We start from the raw sequence: 22,811 nt of genomic DNA on the forward strand, positions 1-22,811 counted from the left end.
GAAGTTTGCTTCCTTTCTTGTTTTCAATTTAATTTCGTTCATACGCACAATAATCCAATATATTCAATAAATCCGCCAAAAAACCGCCAAGACGCCACTTTTTTGAAGAGGCTCGACCGACCGCCGCCACGGGCAAATTAGAAATATAAAAAAAAAACATAGATACCCTAGAAATGCATGGTATATACCAAAATAATCCTTTTTGTTCAATCACTGCATTTTTGCCATGGTTTTTAAATATTAGATTGAACTTAATTATTTTTGAGTAAATTAATAAAACTTGGACATAATTATTATTTTTGATCAAAAAAAATAAAACTCAAAAATAATGCAAATTTATATTTTTTTTACTCAAAATAAAACTCAGTCATAAGTCCTGGCCTCTGTGTTCAATTTTTCGCCATTTTATTCTTCTTCACTGCAAATAAAAATGAATTAAATGATTTCCGCTCAGAATGTAACTCAATTGAAAGTCCTGGCGTCTGTGTTGAATTTTTAGCAAACATTTTGTGTTATCCTTTGTCAGTGATTCTAAATGATCTCCGAGGATTTTTATTTTTTTTTCTTTCCCTGAAAAACAAATTAATTCAATGATTTTAATTTTTCCGCTCAGAATATAACTCAATAAGTCCTGGCTTCGATGAATTGCACGTTTATACCCAGAATTCCGCGTGGCACATTGTTGCCGTATCCATTTTTAAACAAATCATTCTGTGTTTTAAAGTTTTGACCATTTCACTTTTTATTGAGCTGTATTCTTCCTCTTCTAAGCTCATAACGTTAGTTAGTTTCCCCGTGCAAATTACGTACACAAATTAAGCGTGAGCGTTTAATAGTATGTGTGCTCTACGCTGCTCTTCATGCCAAAAACTCCGTTTATTAAATATGCAGTTAAACGTTATAACAAAACATAATTGCCAAGCGGTGGTCGGCACACATACTATAACATGTTCGCACTTCTTTGTATGAGTAATTTGCACGGCGAAACTTGTCAGTGTGTGTGTGCCGACTGCGGTTTTATAATGTTCGTGTCGGTCTCTGTCAAGATGGCCTTTGCCGACCACTGTTCTAAAGTAATTGCTCGATTTTGAAAACTTTTGTGTCCACCGATAGACATGACCGAAACACACATACAGCTCAATATCAAAGGTCTAACGCAGGGGTGCTCACGCCTATGCACAATGAGCACAATTGTTATTGTAAAAGCACAATGCTTAGGGAGATGTGAGGGGCGGCACACTAGGTAAGCTTGCTTGTGCTATACACTATAAATGTATCGTTTCTTCAGCAGTCATTTCATTGGTTTCTTTTTGGGTGGCTGAATCAAACGAAATTTGTTTTTGACTTATCTGCGGCTCTACACTCACTTCGTTACTTTTGTTCGTGATCTTTTTTAAAATGTGTTAGTTAATGCACTTCCATAAGTCAGTTTTGAGCACCCCTGGTCCAATGTGTCTCAGTGTTACATGACAGACTTTCACGATTTGTGGGCGTAAGAAATAAACTTGCATCTGCTCTTGTTTTGGTTTTTCGAGATCTAGACAGACGTACATGGCTAGATCGACTCGGGTATTGATCCTGATCAAAAATATATATAACTTATTGGATCTTCTACCTGTAACATAATTTTCAACGAATACCAAATGCCCTTTTACTAAAAAATGAAACTGAAGAATGACGTGCAGCCATTACTCAACTATACGAATGAAGAAAAATGATCAAATTTCAATAACGATTGCATACGAAAATAAATTCAGAACAATGATAAAAAAAATACTAAGTATTTTAATGACTTTTTCGCATAGTAAAATAGATGGCATTCTAAAAAGAAAAAAAGGGTTGCAGCCTACATTTTCGACGTAACAAAATGTTTGTATTGACAGTATGATCGTATTCTACTTTGGATTTAGCCTAATGCGCATTTATTTACACGAGGAATCCCATAAGGCTAACTGACTCATTAAAAATAATTGCGATTAAATGACTGAAAACAATGCAAAAGAGACCACAATTTTTAAAACAGATCAAAGATTCCCGTATATGCTGCAATTTTTTTGTGGCCAACGATCCAGCAGTAATGCATTGTGCAACTGCGACCAGGATTTGCTGCGCTTGCTCTTGTTTTTTATATTCAAAGGAAATCAAAAATTGCGCCATCCTTGCATATAAAAATCAGCTGTTTTAGTGGTAGCACTATCGAAATAAAGTTAAATATCGGTATTTTTTCTTAAAATGTTCGGGAATTATAGTTTGTAGTCACATTTAATATTCGCATTTGTTTTAAATGCAGCCTTTAGCCTTATCGGATTCCAAGTGTAAATAAACGCGCATTAGGCTAAATGCGTTTTTACGCGGCAATGAAATCCGGCTATAAATCACTATGGACGACAGTACATCTAGTGACGATGCGCACCAAGAGCGTGTGCATAGGAGACTACTATTATATAGCCGCAGAATTGAAAATCTAAATCGCTAAAGGGATAAGAACTGCATACCAAGGAAAATTGATTGGTTAAGGAGAAAAAGCGGTTTTTAAGTGAATTTCCTGAGCTTGCGTTAATAAAATATTACGCTTTTTTAACACAGTTTAAATTTTATACCAAATACGCGTCGAATGACACCAAATTTGCATAGATCCGATGCTCCGTTCAAAAGTTACTCAAAAATATTTTATGTTGGGATATTTAAAAAATACAAATTTCAACAAATTTTAAGGACATGTTTTAGAGTTCTGTAATAGTATTTTTTTGTGTTTGACAGGTCGTTAAAAAAGTTTTTCTATGAATTTTTGAAAAACTATTTTATTTAGCGGGGAATCGCTAGAAACAGCTAAACTTTTCACGACTATAAATTCTAAACTTCTAAAGCTGCAGACATTAAAAAGATATTGTCAAATGCTAGTCAAAAATTAGTTTAAAAAATATTTTTTTTTAAATTTTTTTTCTTTTTATTTGCTAATTTTTAAAAATTGTAAAAGTCGCTTTTTGTTTATGTTTTTTACGTTTATAGCCCTTGAGATTCCTCAACTTTTGATGTATAACAAATTTCTGCATGAATGTTTTCGAAAGCTATTAAGCAATTCTCAGTTTGGAGAAGTTAACGCTGCTTGGGCAAGAATTTCCTTGTAAAAGTATCCACCACCAATTTGTTGAGAAAAATGCAATAAAAAAAATGGTTAAGGGTTAAAGAAAGAAACATTTTCAATCGAAATTGGAAAATATTGTTTAAGAATTTAAATTTAAAACTAATCTTAATTAAGCAAACTTATTTGAAATCAGATACTTTGCAAAAAAATGAGCGAGATGTAAGCAAATATCTTAAAAACAACGAAGTTATTCAAATTTTACTGTTCTATAAAGCCAGATAACTTTCTCGATAATTTTTATATCCTTACATATGGTATTTTAATTTTAGTCAGAAGGACACATTCTCGACCTCATTAGGAGAGTCGATCTCGCCACGTCCGATTGTTTGTCCACTCGTTTCTACGCAAACTTGCCCATCAGTTTTAAACTATGAGTAGAAGTTGAAACGAGCCGGATCGGACGGATATCTTACAGCTCCCATGGGAACAATCGTGAAAACATAAGAAAAAATTATAATTTGGCTGTTTTTCAATTGATTTGAATATACTTCGAGATAAAGTAATGGTTTGTTGTTTCAGAATTACGGTTCTTATTTCAATAAACTCAGACCACGATATCAAAAAGCTGATTGTAAAACATAAAAGTCTAAAAATCCAAATATTGTTGTTTTAAAAAATTTAAATTTTTGGACCAAAAGCGTGTGCATAGGAGACTACTACACTCCTGCCCAAAATGGTACTTCATACCCGAATATATTAGTTTAGACCCTCGAGAAGAATGGAAAAGCATAATACAACAAAAAAAAAAGTTTGCAAGAATAAAAGCTTAATGAATTCTGCCTAAATCTGTTGTTCTTATCTCTGACTGAATCTCGCGTTTTAAAGTAGCGGTAGAAAAAAACACAAGCTATACGACACATTTCAATTATTGCGACTGGAGAGAGAAATGGTTTCAATGAACTTTGTTTTTGTATTTCTGGCAACAATTTAATGCATTTGTAATAATATGCCGCGTGGACGCTTGTTATCCGACGAGGATAAGGTGGCTTTAAAATGAGCGAAATATCATGTGCATAAAGCTAGCAGTACAACATTCAATATCTAAACTTTTTTTAAGCCATAATTATCCGTAAATTATTCGTTAAAAAAAATTGCCGATATCAAGTTAGCAGTATACAAAACAAAAACTTCACCTTTTCAAAAAAATATTTTGCAGGAATTTGCCGTTAATAATCCGTAAAATATTCGTGAAAGAATCAAATTTGCCGCTCGTATTTTAAACAGACCTTGTGTTAACGGTTAAAAGATCACAGGGTTTGTTTTATATATAGAATTAAAAATCTGCTGTGATGGTCCGATCCTAGTAGTACACCAACCGAAGGGTATCGCTAGAAGAAAATGCTGTGCATACTAAAACTTGACGAAAATTAATTGGTTTAGGAAAAAGAGTGGTAAAAGTGATATACTAAAATTTATTAAATCGGAGCCCTGGGCCTGGTTTGGTAAATGCTACACTTTTAGCCAAGTTGCTTGCTTGGATCCTATGGTTATTAAAGCATAAGTTTTTAAAACCGAAAATAAAAATTTTAAAGGCTCTGTTTGTCGGTTTAAAAAAAAATCAAGGTCTTATTTTATAACTTCTAAAATATGTTTGATGTGATGAGCAAGTTGTTAAAAAAATAAATTTGTTACTACAACTTTTTCAAAAACTAGCTAGAAATCAACTAGAAAAGCTAAACTTCGAACACATATAGCTTCTATGTTAGTAAAGTTAATACCTGACTGAACCCGTCCGAATGGCAACAATTTAAATGTGTATTATTAAGTCGAATGTTTATTCATTTCGAATTTGATACCAATAATTTTATTTGTTGATAGGTCACTCATATACTGTACGCCTTGCGTTGACATACATACACCTTTGATACCTTACAACAGCACATCCAAAAAATGTAAGAGAAATTTAGCACAAAGAGGCCGGGAAGGAATATTTTTCGAAACGAGAATATTACAATATGCATTCTGAAAGTGAGCGAAAGGGACTTAAACAGATGCATGCGTGCAAAAAAATATCTAGATGTCAACATAATATATGAAAAATTGGCATACATTTTAGTACCTGAAGTCACATATAAATCAAACATAAATTTTATTCCATCCTGTTATAATGATTTCAATTTAATAAAGTCATTTCAATTATCTTTACAATCAAATCAAACGCTTAGTTTGGCAGATCTGTCTCCACTAATCGTATGAACGCTTTTACCAATATTTGGGGCCACTACAAATCGTCATATTAAGAGTGCTTAAGAAGCTATCCTTTCGTTTCGACCTTTATTTCGGAACCCGCTCCTTCCTGTTCTGCTTAATGTCGTCTTCTACATCTGTCATGACTTTAGGTTCGCAGAACGGTGTTCGCCCTTGTTATACCCTTGCAGAGAGTATTATAATTTCAGTCAGAAGTTTGCAACGCAGAGAAGGAGACATCTCCGACCCTATAAAGTATATATATTCTTGATCAGCATCACTAGTAGAGTCGATCTAGCCATGTCCGTCTGTCCGTCCGTTTTAAAGCTATCTGCATGAAACTTTCCCAAAAGTTGTCTATCTATTGCAGGTAGTATATAAGTCGGAACGAGCCGGATCGGACGACTATAGCATATAGCACCCATAGGAACAATCAGAAAAATAAATGAAAAAAAAATATTACTTTGCTGTTTTTTAATTTTTTGTTTAGTGCTTCGACGTTTAGTAATGGTTAAATATTTCCGATTTACGGTTTAAATTTCATCAAAATCGGACGACTATAGCATATAGCTCCCATAGGAACAATCGGAAAAATAAATGAAAAAAAATATAACTTTGCTGTTTTTTTAATTTTTTGTTTAGTTCTTCGACGTTTAGTTCTTCGACATATAGCAATGGTTAAATATTTCAGAATTATGGTTTAGATTTTATCAAAATCGGACGTCTGTATCATATAGCTCCCATAGAAATAATAAAAATATATAAAATAACTATCAAATAATTGAGCTGCTAATCATCATAGCTTCAATGATTTTAAACATATACGCAGTAAATCATAATTTAAATGTTTTCAAAAATGTTAAATTCTTGCAATAGCTGCAAGGGTATATGAACTTCGGCTTGCCGAAGTTTGCTTTCTTTCTTGTTTTTATCCTTGATTATGGTTTTAAATGAGTACAACAACCCGCCACCGAACATTCGACTGAATTTGAGCTTCCCTAGATCATTCGTTAGGACTGCATTTCTAAAGTATTTTTTTACCCTTGCAGCGGGTAGAAGTTCATATACCCTTGCAGCTATTGCAAGAATTAAATATTTTTGAAAACATTAAAATTAAGATGTACTTGCGTATATGTTTAAAAACATTGAAGCTATGATGATTTGCAGCTTAATTATTAGATAGCTATTTTATATATTTATATTATTTCTATGGGAGCTATATAACATAGTCGTCCGATTTTGATGAAACCATTAACTATATGTCGAAGAAATAAAAAAAAAATTAAAAAACAGCAATTTTATATTTTTTTTTTTCGATTGTTCCTATGGAAGCTATATGCTACAGTCGTCCGATCTGGCTCGTTCCGACCTATATACTACCTGCAATAGAAAGTTTCTTGCAGATAGCTTTTAAACTGAGAGACTAGTTTGCGTAGAAACGGAAGGACAGACGGACGGACATACGGACATGGCTCGATCGACTCTGCTAGTGATCCTGATCAAGAATATATATACTTTATAGGGTCGGAGATGTCTCCTTCACTGCGTTGCAAACTTCTGACTGAAACTATAATACCCAGGGTCTGCAAGGGTATAAAAATTGACGCTCAGTTTTTCTTAAAATCATAAGATGATTTGCTAACTTGATATCAGGTTTGCAAATTATTAAATTATTTGTGAAAAAAAAACTTGTCGCTTTTATTTCAGTCAGAAGTTTTCAACGCAATGAAGGAGACGTTTCCGACCCTATAAAGCCAATTATAACTTTGCTGTTTTTTAATTTAACTAAAAACTGTTAACTAAAAAACTGTTAAATATTTCAGAATTTGAGTTTAAATTTCATCAAGATTGGACGACTATAACTTAAAGCTTTCATGGAAACAATAAAAATATTAAAAAAAAAAAAAATTTGAAAAAAATTAACTTTTTTAATTTGTAATTTTTTTTGATATCATTTTGACTTATTAATAATTTAACATTTCAGAATTACGCTTTTAATTCTATAAAAATCGGAAAAAGATATCGTATAGCTGGCATAGGAACTATCGAATAATGGAGCTGCAAATCATCATAACTTCAGTGTATTTAAACATATACGCAAATAAATTTAATTTTAATTGTTTCCAAGAATATTTAATTTTTGAAATAGCTGCAGTTTGAAGTTTGCTTCCTTTCTTGTTTTTTTAAACATAATTGTTCTCGAAAATATTCACCGTAACGATATGAAACTTTCAGTGTGTATTCTTATATATATGTACACTAAAAAAAAAAAACCCTTAAAACGAATGCCAACAAAACAATATTCTCTATACAAAATAGGCAAAAGAACATCTCATGAGCAACGTTTTGTATAAAATTTTACATCTTTGGGTTTTTTGATTCTGGTGAGTTTTAGGCCTAACGTGCAAGGACCTGTTTAATATTGAATGATAAATAAATTAAAAACATTAAAATATTATCCTTTTGAATATTAAGGAATAAGAAATAATGGCTATCATTAGGACTGCCACATGAACGAGAGGTAATCTATATATACATATGTACATATAAAAATCAATGCCAAGAAAGTAGCAGTAATTCCATCACTCATAAACCGCCGAACCGAATTTGATGAAACCTTTCATACCTTTTTCGTCTTAGTTCAAGGATGGTTTTTAGCCACACATTCTGTTCACAATCCACCCACGCACACATCTACGCATTAACTCTAACTTTCGAACCGTTTGACCAATGCTATCCACATTCTTCACATTAAACACTATAAAGGTCCGAAATTTATAGAACATTCCTTGTATAGACTGTTGTCACCCCCCGCATCCACCCACGCATTCACCCACGCATTAATCGTATGACAGACTTCAAGTTTTTTCTGTTAAATGTGACAGATCGAAGAAGAAACAATTCCCATATTAGACTGTAACATATTTTTTCTGTTGAATAATCAAAATAAATGATAATATGGGGGTACATACCGTCACTGTATCCAATTTCTGATACTTTTGTAACGACCGCTCGGCCATAATTATATTAAACAAGGTCAACCACAATACGCATTTGTCGGGAGTGACATATACCCTTGCAGCTATTGCAAGAATTAAATATTTTTGAAAACATTAAAATTAAGATGTACTTGCGTATATGTTTAAAAACATTGAAGCTATGATGATTTGCAGCTTAATTATTAGATAGCTATTTTATATATTTATATTATTTCTATGGGAGCTATATAACATAGTCGTCCGATTTTGATGAAACCATTAACTATATGTCGAAGAAATAAAAAAAAATTAAAAAACAGCAATTTTATATTTTTTTTTTTCGATTGTTCCTATGGAAGCTATATGCTACAGTCGTCCGATCTGGCTCGTTCCGACCTATATACTACCTGCAATAGAAAGTTTCTTGCAGATAGCTTTTAAACTGAGAGACTAGTTTGCGTAGAAACGGAAGGACAGACGGACGGACATACGGACATGGCTCGATCGACTCTGCTAGTGATCCTGATCAAGAATATATATACTTTATAGGGTCGGAGATGTCTCCTTCACTGCGTTGCAAACTTCTGACTGAAACTATAATACCCAGGGTCTGCAAGGGTATAAAAATTGACGCTCAGTTTTTCTTAAAATCATAAGATGATTTGCTAACTTGATATCAGGTTTGCAAATTATTAAATTATTTGTGAAAAAAAACTTGTCGCTTTTATTTCAGTCAGAAGTTTTCAACGCAATGAAGGAGACGTTTCCGACCCTATAAAGCCAATTATAACTTTGCTGTTTTTTAATTTAACTAAAAACTGTTAACTAAAAAACTGTTAAATATTTCAGAATTTGAGTTTAAATTTCATCAAGATTGGACGACTATAACTTAAAGCTTTCATGGAAACAATAAAAATATTAAAAAAAAAAAAAATTTGAAAAAAATTAACTTTTTTAATTTGTAATTTTTTTTGATATCATTTTGACTTATTAATAATTTAACATTTCAGAATTACGCTTTTAATTCTATAAAAATCGGAAAAAGATATCGTATAGCTGGCATAGGAACTATCGAATAATGGAGCTGCAAATCATCATAACTTCAGTGTATTTAAACATATACGCAAATAAATTTAATTTTAATTGTTTCCAAGAATATTTAATTTTTGAAATAGCTGCAGTTTGAAGTTTGCTTCCTTTCTTGTTTTTTTAAACATAATTGTTCTCGAAAATATTCACCGTAACGATATGAAACTTTCAGTGTGTATTCTTATATATATGTACACTAAAAGAAAAAACCCTTAAAACGAATGCCAACAAAACAATATTCTCTATACAAAATAGGCAAAAGAACATCTCATGAGCAACGTTTTGTATAAAATTTTACATCTTTGGGTTTTTTGATTCTGGTGAGTTTTAGGCCTAACGTGCAAGGACCTGTTTAATATTGAATGATAAATAAATTAAAAACATTAAAATATTATCCTTTTGAATATTAAGGAATAAGAAATAATGGCTATCATTAGGACTGCCACATGAACGAGAGGTAATCTATATATACATATGTACATATAAAAATCAATGCCAAGAAAGTAGCAGTAATTCCATCACTCATAAACCGCCGAACCGAATTTGATGAAACCTTTCATACCTTTTTCGTCTTAGTTCAAGGATGGTTTTTAGCCACACATTCTGTTCACAATCCACCCACGCACACATCTACGCATTAACTCTAACTTTCGAACCGTTTGACCAATGCTATCCACATTCTTCACATTAAACACTATAAAGGTCCGAAATTTATAGAACATTCCTTGTATAGACTGTTGTCACCCCCGCATCCACCCACGCATTCACCCACGCATTAATCGTATGACAGACTTCAAGTTTTTTCTGTTAAATGTGACAGATCGAAGAAGAAACAATTCCCATATTAGACTGTAACATATTTTTTCTGTTGAATAATCAAAATAAATGATAATATGGGGGTACATACCGTCACTGTATCCAATTTCTGATACTTTTGTAACGACCGCTCGGCCATAATTATATTAAACAAGGTCAACCACAATACGCATTTGTCGGGAGTGACACGCCGTCCGTATGGCACGATAGCGGCAACTGGACATTTAGCTCGAGAGTCCGATTAGCTGTTGCTAGTGATGACTGGAGGATTCCGGATCCGATTCTTCCCCTTCCTTCGACCTCGTCCTCACTGTTACTGTAGCCCGTATCTCTTTGTTTTTATGGCTCTTCCTTTGGTTCTTTGCTGTTTGGTTGACTCGTACTTTTGACTTATTCGACTCGTTTCTCGCTCTTTGAATAGAATTGCTTTCGCTGTTGTCTTTTGCTATCCTTCACCTTCTTAGCATTACCGTGTTATTATTGCACGTTAACTGAGTGGAAATAAACTCGATTAGATGGCTGTTTAAATCGGGAATAACTTATTTAATCCCCGCCGACACCACTTGAATTGCTTGCCCGTCACTTGATTGTAAATGATCATTATTATACACGGCGTACTTTTAACGGTTTGGCACAAAGAGGTGTACATATGTACATACATATACATACATATGATGTATGTACGCATGTACGAATATTTGCACGATAAAAATTGGACAGTTTCCTTAATCTGTTTTTGGACGTACATTTCAATTGCTTGCGGCGGTTTCAATGTTGCGCGTTGTGCTACTTATTTTGCCATCCGATAATTATGATATGCTCGGGTCAATTCAGTTCATGACCTATTGAAAACATGCTCACACACTCGCGCACGAACATATATGTGTGTACATACATACATATGTACATGCAAATGTGTGTATGATTTGACAGGGGTGCATACAAAGTGCATGGCTGGTGTTTTCATTTTCCGCGATCCATAAAGTGGTTCAAACATATTTACTTGGCCGGGGATGTTTATGACTGTAGATATGGATGGATGAAGTTATTTTGGATTTTGGTATAAAATTCCATTACTGAAACACGCCATGAATGAAAAAGTTAGGGGATGAAAGACTAGAGGCTAAGAGTGAGAATGGCACATACGTATATGTATAAGCCACCGAAAAAGCTCAATACACGCACACACAGAATGCGGACCGTGGTGAGTTGCGAAACGGTGAGATTTTCAGTTCCGACATCACGGGAAGGAACGAAATGCTATTCTCGTTCTCATTCGAAATCTTGTTTACCTTTTCTGATGTTTTTGAAAAACAAAATGTGTGTATCATGTGAGGGGAAACTGAAGGTAAATTACGCATATGTTTACAGGTAATTCACTGATTAGTTTGGTTTATTGTTTAATATCTGATAACAGAAATTGCGAATTTTAACTCTCTGTTTCACACACACACACACACACCCATACCGGCGGAAACCCTCTCACTGATTTCAGCAATTACTGGGTCATTTCGATAACGATAACATTCAGTCAAGTTCCTTGACTACCGTTTTGGGCCCATTAAATCTGGTTACATTTATCAGTTCTTTTCGCTTTAAGTGAATCGAATGAATATGACCCTTTATTGCTTTTGCGGGTATCTTTTCTTGTAACAAATTGACATAAATCTCTCTCTCTCTCTCTACCTCTTTTTATTTTTTCTAGTGACGTCACCAGGCACAGTAGTCTGCCTTTCTTATGTTGACGATACGATGTTTTTGGAACGGGAATGGAGAATGAATGTATGTATGTATGTATGTATGTATTGTGGCTACCATTGGGCAACAGTAGGACCAACGAACCTGTAATTGCCAAAAATAAACAGCAACAATGACACACTTGCCTCTCCCCTCGAGTTGACTGAATTATTATTGGGGACTGCCCTGCTCCACTTTATTTTTTTGGATCAATTTCTGGGCGAAAATGTAACATTTTCTCGGTTACACCAAACCTAATTGGTTCACTGCCGCTTTGAATGTGTGCCGCAATGAAGGAAAGTCCCGTTGCTCTGGGGCTAATACAGATGTTAATATGCGGTTAGTTACGGCAAGTTTGTTCATATGCCCGCATTCTAGAGGGACAAACAAGTTTTCACTTCCGTGGAGGAAAGAATATCATTGAAATTCGTGGGGAAAAGACGACTGGTAAATATTTGTGGGCTTGAGAAAATACATATGCATATGTACATACATGTACATAGTTCGCGTGCTAGTTTCTTTTTAAACAATGGGGAATATGAAAGCATGTGGCATGAAATTCGGTGTGTTGCTGGTCCGTCGCAACAATTCATTCACCTCGCGCTGTGCGTGTACACGTCACAAAATAACGATATACTGATAGCCGCTCCGGCCGAAACCCGAAACCGAAGTCCACTGGCGCTCCACATCACTGCCATCCCAATTCCAATCCCATTTACCGCAATATACAGCACCACCGACGCAACATTCCGCCCGTTGTGCTACCGACCCGCTGACCCAATCCCAAAGCGTATATATGTATACGTATGGATACGTATGTATGTAGTTGTGAGTTTGTGTGTGGTGCGTTAACTTTAAACCAACACACTTTCAACTAGATATTGGGGATAGGTTTAGTAACGGTAAATGGGATCGAGCGAATATCCCGTTAGTGGATATCCCGTTAGTTGAAAGACAGACCATGGGGCCGCGAGACCTACAAAAATTGATCTGGCCGCAGATGGGCCTGGAGAAACGCAGCCAGAGGTCGTTTTTTGGCTTCAGTAGGGCCAAATAACCGAACAACAGAATAGCGCTTTTCACTTGGCTTTTTCCTTTGCCGTCGTCGCCATTGTCGCCCCCCCTTTGACGTTTTGACGCTGCCCTCACAGACAATTCTTTTTCTTGGTTGGATGTTTGTAGTTTTATTTTCACCACTCGACCCGATTTCGGATGCCAGCGCACACAACTTTCGAATTGTCGAATTTTCACAGCACCAGCACTAATGAATTGCACTTCAATTGTTAACACCAGCCATGGGCCTTGGTTTTCCGATTCCTGGCTGCCTCGTTTTTGCTGATAAATTACGAATCGTTAAAAATAAAAAACAAAAACCGCTTATTCTCGGGAGCTGCCATCGACTTTGTCTCACCAGTTGGACGAAAAACTCAACAAACGCAAGACTTCAACTCGGCGACTTTGTATCACATACTACCACAGCGCCAGGGCCCACACACACGTACACACTCGCACACCAGCCCTGCGCTCTGCGTCCGCTCGAAAGCTCGACCCAAGCTCAACTTGCAAACTGGCGGGGTGGCCACACTGGCCGGCGAGGGCGCATGCGCGTCCTGCGGAAGCCAGGCCAAAGTCAAAGCCCGCTCTGCTCCCGTTACATCAACTGAAGGGTCGCGGTTGGAGCTTTAAGCTCCGCTTGTATTTTCAACCCCTTCTATACAACAGAACTATCGCACTTCTGCGACACCAGTATTTCTTAAAGCCCCGCTCTTAACCGGACATTTGGGTTCAAAGACAGACAAGTTTCAAATCACATGCCCTGTTCAGAGCGCATCTTCACCTTTTTAAATTGTATCCTTATGATTTTGGTCAAAGATATTGCAAAAAAAAGTGCTTTCCTCGCAACCACTTATTGAAATGCCATTTATTAAAGAAATGCACACTGGGACAGATTGACTTTTCTTTGGCATAAAATGAAATACAAAATTTTATTTATATTTTTATTTCAAATCTTCTTGGAATTCAAAAGACAATTGGGTAGTGTAAGTTAATGGTTCTTTTTCAGTATCGAAATCGCCGGCTCTATGATCTAAATTTTAGTTTACAAAGCTGTAAAGGTAAAATACATTTCTTATTTAAGGGGGTATTCTGGTCTACAAGTCTAAACTTTGGGCATTTTGTCAAGTAGGATAAAAAGAAACATGTTTACTCAATTTAAAAAAAAAAATGTTCTTTGACATTGTTCCTGTGCTATTTTATTGAATAGAAGTTTTTTCAAACTGTAATCAGTAAAAACAAAATTAAAATAATATTTAATTGCATAGCCAGGTAAATATTCCACCTACCGCAAATCGTATCTGTTCGAAAAAATGCAGTTTGTTTAAATTGTGTTTGCCCATAGTGTTTTTAAATTTTATTTAGCGATTCGGATGCGTTTTCCTCAATGACCGATCCTCCGATCCAAAATAAAGACTTTGTGGGCAGCTGCTGACATCGGATAACAAAAATAATTATTTATGAACAACAAAACTGTTCGAAAATTTTTTTAACTTTTTCAACCTAACTCGAAACTTAGAAGATACAGTTATTGAAAGACCAAAGATTGGGGTAGAATTTCATAACAACTACCGCTTCTAAACTTCTGTTAATTATATAGTATCTTCAATAATAATACATAAAACAGGGAAATTGAGAAGTTTTAAAAGAAAATTTTTGATGAAATCGCAAAAAAGGGTTTTGTACTATATGTTTGTGATTTTCAAATTCCTTTTAGTTGTGTGTTTTAAGTAGCATAACATAAAAAATTGTTTAATAAAAATTCAAAAATAGTTTCAACTTAAAATTATTATTATTCAATTATTGCTCAAATGCATGTAATTTTAAAGTGCACTGTTGAGCACTTTCTTCGAAAATTACATTTTTGGGTCACATCTTAAAGTTGTAAAATTCGGATCCAGGTATTTTGTTTTAAATTTTGTCGAAGTAAGTACTAAAATAAGATTTCCCGGAAAAAAATAGGATCACGCTTCTTTATGTCAAAGTGGACCACGGCCATTTTTCCCCAATTTTCCTTACTTCTGTTTATATAAGCTTAAGTCAAAAAATAAAACCCAAATATCTAATTTCGTTTCTAAGTTATTAATTAATGCCACAAAAAATAGTGCTTCAGCCCATAGTGCGGTGATAGAAATTATGTTTTTACTCCAAAATACAGGAACACATTGATTTTTGGTTAATAATCTTCATTCGGTAAAGGCTAAACTTGTTGTAATACCGTAACCTTAAATTTCTATATTTCCGAAAACGAACAGCAGTAACCTTACTTTGACATCCCACACTGGGCCAGAAATCTAATTTGTTGGCCAAAAATCTGACGTTTCTTTATCTGTATAGCTAGGGAGCGCCAATAATATATATTATATATTTTTTTGTTTCATCTTTGCAAATACATCTTAAAAAACAATAATTTATTTATACGTTTTTTTTTAATTTTAAACGCTTTATGATAAGAGTACGCAATATTGAATGTTTTGCGAAGGTATTTTAGTTCTCGTATATTAGCATACTTTTGTGCTGCAATAGACTTCTAAGATTGCCTTTCCTTCAAACTAAGACCATACTTAAAACCGCAATTCTCAAAAACTAAAGCAAAACAGCACGCATTATTCGGGTGATTTGCATTTTGCATCTTTAAAAATATGTAAAAAAAATTCCATCAAATAAAATTCTTGGAAATGTTGGCATAAATTAGCTTGAACTATATTAAAAAGGGCCCCATACTACTTTTATTAATTTTCTGAAAAAAAACGGACTCTTGGCCAAAACTTTGGCCGCAGTGTGCAACATAGATGAAATTTAAACTATTGGATATAAAAAATGTTTTGATATGAACATAATACGGAAGTGTCAAACTAAAACTTGTGTGGTTTAAAATGAAGGCCTTAGAATACAGTTTTAAAATCTTTGGTACAGAAATGAAACAAAAAGAATAGGGTTTTTTTTTATTAAATTAATACTTACACTTTAATACTGTGTCTACTTTATTTTCAAGGCACACTTATTAAAACTGAACTATTACTTTTTTTGTGTACTCAATGTATGACCGTTCAAACAGTGGTGTCCACGCGCACGATTGGCGAGTTCTGCCGGCCCGCTCCCGACACCGACAGTGTAAATTGTCGTGTGGCTTCGGCAAGCGTCTTCGGTTTAACGCACACAAATGCAGGATAACATGTCATTGTATTTGTGTAGACATCACTGGTTTAAAACAATACCATGGGAGTTGTTATATTAAATAAGAAACTGCCTAATGGTCGCAGCTTACAACCGAAAGCTAAAAATTTATTCAAAAAATTGCTTTTAACGTTATATAAAATAAAAATACACGAAAATAATTTTATTTTGTTTTGAGGGTTTTTTTTTAAGGGGAAAATAGTTTTATTTTGTTTTAAGGGTCTTTTTTTTAAGGGGAAAATAATTTTATTTTGTTTTGAGGGTCTTTTTTTAAGGGGTTGTCTACAGTTAAAAAGCCGAAATTAAAGAGAATTTTCGAAAAAAAAATTCTGAGAAAAATATTTAGTTATCTGATTATATATTTTAAGACTAAGTGTTGGAATAATATTTATTTGGAAGGAAGCTTCAGGTAATCTACGGGTTTTGCGGTGACCACTATATCCTTTGACTGGATCCTCCGAAATTTAAAAATCAAAGAGATGTCGTTAAAGTATTGTCTAATCTAGAAATTAATCAAAGGAATAAGCAAACAAAAAAAATGAATTATAAGAACAAATTCGGTCATAAAAAAATATCTTAATCGGAAATAAATCTTCGATTAATTACTAAAACTATATTTAAGAAGCTTGAGTTACAATTTTAGGCTAATCGGTTTAGCCGTTTTTGATTAATGATGATCACCGACTTTGAAAACACCAAAATCGCGGTACAAGTTTGAACTTGTACTTGCAAGCATTCTGAAACGCCTATTTTAATTTGGGTGTAACCTCGAATTATTTACCGGAACGATATGAAATTTACAGGATTTATTCTTAACAAGAAAGAAAGCAAACTTCGGCAAGCCGAAGTTCATATACCCTTGCAGCTATTGCAAGAATTAAACATTTTTGAAAACATTAAAATTATGATTTACTTTCGTATATGTTTAAAAACATTGAAGCTATGATGATTTGCAGCTCAATTATTTGATAGTTATTTTATACATTTTTATTATTTCTGAGGGAGCTATATGATATAGACGTCCGATTTTGATAAAATTTAAACCATAATTCTGAAATATTTAACCATTGCTATATGTCGAAGAACTACACAAAAAATTAAAAAACAGAAAAGTTATAATTTTTTTCATTTATTTTTCCGATTGTTCCTATGAGAGCTATATGATATAGTCGTCCGACTTTGATGAAATTTAAACCGTAAATCGGAAATATTTAACCATTACTAAATGTCGAAGAACTAAACAAAAAAATAAAAAACAGAAAAGTTATAATTTTTTTTCATTTATTTTTCCGATTGTTCCTATGGGAGCTATATTATATAGTCGTCCGACTTTGATGAAATTTAAACTGTAAATCGGAAATATGTAACTATTACTAAATGTCGAAGAACTAAACAAAAAATTGAAAAACAGCAAAGTTATAATTTTTTTCATTTATTTTTCCGATTGTTCCTATGGGAGCTATATACTATAGCCGTCCGATTTTGATGAAATTTAAACCGTAAATCGGAAATGTTTAACCATTACTAAATGTCGAAGAACTAAACAAAAAATTAAAAAACAGCAAAGTTATAATTTTTTTTCAATTATTTTTCCGATTGTTCCTATGGGAGCTATATGCTATAGTCGTCCGATCCGGCTCGTTCCGACTTATATACTACCTGCAATAGAAAGACAACTTTTGGGAAAGTTTCATGCAGATAGCTTTAAAACTGAGAGACTAGTTTGCATATAAACGGACGGACAGACGGACAGACGGACATGGCTAGATCGACTCGCCTAGTGATGCTGATCAAGAATATATATACTTTATAGGGTCGGAGATGTCTCCTTCACTGCGTTGCAAACTTCTGACTGAAATTATAATACCCTCTGCAAGGGTATAAATATATGTACATTGACAAAATAAAATTTTTTTAAAAATTCTAACCTTATATAAACCCTTTAGGGCGTCTTCTACACTTGAGGCGAGAAACTGAGTGGTTATTTAGGGAATTTATTACAAAAATTAAAATGCATAGATCTAAAAAGTTTTTTTTTTTATATTTAAAGATACATGTTTTGGCTTGTAAATGTTGTTTTTAAACATACAAAAAAAATTTCCAAATGTGGAAAGTGCTTTTGCCCACTTAAGTCACGTTTTGGCGAGCGGGTTGATCAGAATTCAGAAAAATGTTATTCTTTAGATTCGTTGTTACGTCGACTATGTTTTCCCAAAGCAGATTTTTTTTATTTTGCATTTAGCAAAAGTTGTGCAACAAATAAGTGAAAAATTCAATTTTTATGTCGTTTTTTGAACTCCTAAGGGTTTTAAAACGGGAAAAAAAAATGATCGAAAATCCTACTTGGCCAACATAGCGGTATATTTTGTAAGCAATTGGAAACTAATTTATTAAAATCGGACTAGTTCTTTTATAAAAGTCTTAAAATCGGACTAGCTTCTACAAAAAGTCTTACTCGGCAGCTAAAAAAACACTACTTTCGGGAAAACGCGTTTAAAGGTAAACTACGGTGTATAACTTGATAGAAATTGGTACCTTACAGTTTGCAGGAACATGCGAAAAAATATTATTTTGACAAAACCTTTTTTGCAGCCCAATCCCAGACACATATAGATTAAAGAGAGTAGAAGACAGAAAGAATTCGGTATATATATATAAACTGATTAAGAATATATATATTTTAAAGGGTCGGAAATATATTCTCTGCACTATCAAAATCGGTGAATAAAACCTAATTTCATGAAACATGTTTAGAACATATATGGAAAAATTTATATATTAATATCAAACAAAAACACCGTATGAGAAGGTAAAATTAACGTGACGTTACATTTTGTAACGACTATTTTTATTTATCCAAAAAAAAAACTTTTTTGTATTCAATAAGTTTTGTAACATTATTATTATTGTATATTAAAATACTTTGATACGTTCCCATTTCAAAAATGCTATATCTGTTTTGTTTATTTTTAATAAGATTATCGGATTGAGATAATTGAGGTGACGTTGGAAGCGTATTCAATGCTCTTTTTGCTCCACCAGCTCCAATAAAAGACAAACTTTTTTTGCACTTTACCCCTATTTCTCCGAAACCAATTAATTCTCTAAAACTCTTAGTATGCAAACTCTTATAAAACTGATACCTATTGATTGCTGTATCATTTTTTTAAAATCGGACTATTCTTTGCTGACCTCGAATATTGCGGCTATATAAAGTAGTCTTCTCGCGCACCCTTACCGATGCTTATCGTCACTATATGTTTTGCCGACCATAGTGATTATTTTCAGTTCCGATTTAATTCGTTTATGATGTTATTAAACTTATTTTGTGCTTAAATCTCAACTCTGGAAAACTAAACCAATAGGTGTTTATATTTCACTCAGAATAGTCACACAAAAAAATTCAAGAGCACCAACAACATTTGATCGGGTTGATTGGATAGATTGCATTGACAATAATGCACTTTAATCCGAATATGTTTTCATACCCTAAGCTAATAAACTATAAAACTCGATTTAAACGAGAACAGGAGCTAACTTCGGCCAGTCGAGATTTAAATACATCTGCTGTCTAGGGATGGATACGAAACTATATAAAGAGATTATATAATGCCAAAAAACGAGATGTTTATCAGATCAAGTTTGCGCCCTTATCGGACGTCTATATCCTATAGCTTCCATAAGAACAATCGGTTATAACTTGCAAAAATTTAAGATATTTCGCGCAGTGTAATTGTTATTGTCATGCATATTTCCAAATCGTATTTTTTATGCAACCTTGATCAGGGTAAAAGCGCGTGCCGATCGGACGTCTATATGCTATAGCTAGACATCACTTAAAATTTTATACTTTTCAGGATATTTCGCGCAGTATATAAGCTACATATTTCGGTAAAGTCTGCAAGGGTATTAAAACTTCGGGTTGTCCAAGCTAGCTTCCGTTCTCGTTTTAACATGATCAGTGTCTACATAACCAAATAAGATTTAAAACACTGCGCGAATAATTGTCATTGAGCTGTATGGTCAGTACAAAAGGTACTTGGCGGCTATAGGACACAGTCAACCGATATTGATAAAATCTCAAGGTATAAGTTCTAAACACTGTTAAATAATAGTTTGGGGCTAAATCCAGCGATGTATTCTCAAACTTTTCAGAATACAGCAAAATCTGAAATTTTTACCTGTTTTTTCGTATGGCAGCTATAGGATATAGACGTCCGATTTCCACAGTTTTCAAACTTGTTTTGCTTACACATAAAAAAAATCGATTGCGAAAGTGTCAAATCTCTAGCTTTTAAAGTGAGGTCGGAAACGGTATAGAATCAGATGGACAGACGAACATATGGACATAGCTATATCAACTCGTCTAGTCATGCTGATCAAAAATATATATACTTTAAAGGGTCGGAAATGTCTCCTTAACTGCGTTCTTCTGCGAACTTCTGACCAATTTTATACTTCTTTTCGCAAGGGTATAAAAAGGTCACCGTGTATTTTCAGCCACATATAACCAAGATCAATGGTCAAAGTTTGTAAGTTAAAATGCGAAAATACACAAACTTTGCACTTAAAATTTGTTCGTTTTTTTTTTTAACAAAATCGAGCGACTATTCTTTAGCTGTTTTAGGAACAAAAGGTATATAAAATGCTAGTATAAACTAAAATATCTTTCCTATGGCGTCTACAATATTTAACTTAACTTACATTTTTCTTGGCAGTATTTTAGGGTTCGGTTTATGGATCTTCTACTTACATTATGTCGCCCAGGTTGGGTCGTGTCTGGACAAGAGCAAAGCTTTCCGGCGCGCGGGTCCTTTGGTTGGACCCTTGCGAACCGTAGTGGGTGCTCCGCCGGATGACGCCATCGCCGATGATGGCTATGTTGTCATCCAGGCTGTTGATGTTGCTAATGGTCAAACGCGCCATAGGTGATGAGCCCCTTCGGCGACGAGCTCCCACTCCGCCCAGCATTCTGGGTTTCGATAAATCTGACTTCGCAATGTGTGAAACGGACTGCAGATATGGCCATTTCTGTAAAATGGTATTCACTGCCAGCCAGGCTCAATTGAACGGGTCACAAGACTAGAGATCTTCCACGACTGGCCAAACGAAGCGGAGGTAGTGAGACCACGGGCCCAGAGCCCCGGCAGAGATGCACCAGCTGTCGCAGTCCGGACGAAACTAATTGTTGATGGAAACCAAAACCGAAACCGAAACCGAAACTGCTGTTGTCGATGCCCCAGCAACAAAGATAACAGATAACAGCGCAGATGGCGATGACGACGATTGCGGCTGATGACGTGCTTGATAGTAGTCAGCATATGCGCAGAGCAGGCTACACTTGGTAATTGGAGGACAGGTGCCCACGGGTAGAGTCCACTTGCATCGGTAGGCCGCCCACATCCCACATTGGCGGCTTCCTTTGTCTACGAAAGTCCCTACACTTATAGGAAAATGATATTAAAATAATATAATCATAATTGACTTACGGATTTGAGCCTCGGCAGAGGGTTTTATAAGTTTATGCTGAAGTTGGCAACGACCCTAAAAAGTGTGTATACTCTTGATCAGGATCGGAGGTCGCCGGACCGAATAATAATAATCGAATAAACGAAAAATTAATAGAACAAATTTAAGGGGTTACATTACTTAAGAATTTTATAGATATGTATTTTTTTGGCTCACAAATTCTTTAAGCGCTATAGAATAATAACAACAAACTTTTATAAACGAAAGCAAGGAAAACATAAAAAATAGCAAAGTTCGGCAAGCCGAAGTTCATATACCCTTGCAGCTATTGCAAAAATTAAACGTTTTTGAAAACATTTAAATTATGAAATAAAAAAACTTAAGCTATGATGATTTGCAGCTCAATTGTTCGATAGTTCCTATGGCAGCAGATATATGATATCGTTTTCCGATTTTAAGAAAATTAAAAGCGTAATTCTGAACTGTCAAATTATTAATAAGTTAAAAAGAATTTAAAAAAAAATACAAAATAGAAAAGTTACATTTAAATTTGTTTTTTTTAATATTTCTATTGTTTTTATGGAAGCTTTATGTTATAGTCGTCCGATTTTGATGAAATGTAAACCGTAATTCTAAAAATTTAACCATTACTATATGTCGAAGAACTAAAAAAAAATTTAAAACAGCAGTTATATGTTTTTTCAATTATTTTTCCGATTGTTCCTATGGGAGCTATATGCTATAGTTTTCCGATCCGGCTCGTTCCGACTTATGTACTACCTGCAATGCAACTTTTGGGAAAGTTTCATGCAGGTAGCTTTAAAACTGAGAGACAAGTTTGCGTAGAAACGTACGGACAGACGGACATGGATAGATCGACTCGCCTAGTGATGCTGATCAAGAATATATATACTTTATAGGGTTGGAAATGTCTTCTTCACAGCTTTGCAAACTTCTGACTGAAATTATAATACCCTCTGCAGGGGTATAAACAATATATAAAGAAAAATTAGTTTTCGATCCCGTACTATACAAGTAATTTATTTATACGCGTTGCTCTACCATCTTATGCCGCAATCACAATTTTCATTAGAAAAACTAAGAAAAACCCAAATCGGCTAATAACTTTGAGTACTTGGAAGGTGCCTTACATGATTTCC

The 22,811-nt window shown here is 34.2% G+C and overlaps 2 protein-coding genes across 21 annotated transcripts in view; both read right to left on the reverse strand.

Moving 5' to 3' along the window:
* Nucleotides 1-21,168, reverse strand: part of LOC108145587 (voltage-dependent calcium channel type A subunit alpha-1) — an 84,134-nt gene extending 62,966 nt beyond the window's left edge. For 16 of the 19 annotated variants that reach the window (XM_041707054.1, XM_041707047.1, XM_041707053.1 and 13 more), the window contains exon 1: nucleotides 20,936-21,168. In XM_041707054.1, the coding sequence (XP_041562988.1) occupies nucleotides 20,936-21,153 (218 nt within the window). In that variant the 5' untranslated portion in view covers nucleotides 21,154-21,168. Of the gene's footprint in view, nucleotides 1-8,304; nucleotides 8,396-10,306; nucleotides 10,707-13,326; nucleotides 13,440-20,935 lie in introns of those variants that run through there. The other 3 variants (XM_017271101.1, XM_017271102.2, XM_017271100.1) reach the window with 3 other exon arrangements.
* A 1,508-nt stretch (nucleotides 21,169-22,676) lies between these two features.
* Nucleotides 22,677-22,811, reverse strand: part of LOC108145584 (serine protease gd) — an 11,890-nt gene continuing 11,755 nt past the window's right edge. For both annotated transcript variants that reach the window (XM_041710714.1, XM_017271097.2), the window contains one exon: nucleotides 22,677-22,811. This exon is cut by the window's right edge and continues 597 nt beyond it. The gene's annotated coding sequence lies outside the window, so the exon portion shown is untranslated.

The sequence above is a fragment of the Drosophila elegans genome, unplaced genomic scaffold (genome assembly GCF_018152505.1).
Source record: "Drosophila elegans isolate 14027-0461.03 unplaced genomic scaffold, ASM1815250v1 contig_149, whole genome shotgun sequence".
In the NCBI taxonomy this organism is placed as follows: Eukaryota; Metazoa; Arthropoda; class Insecta; order Diptera; family Drosophilidae; genus Drosophila; species Drosophila elegans.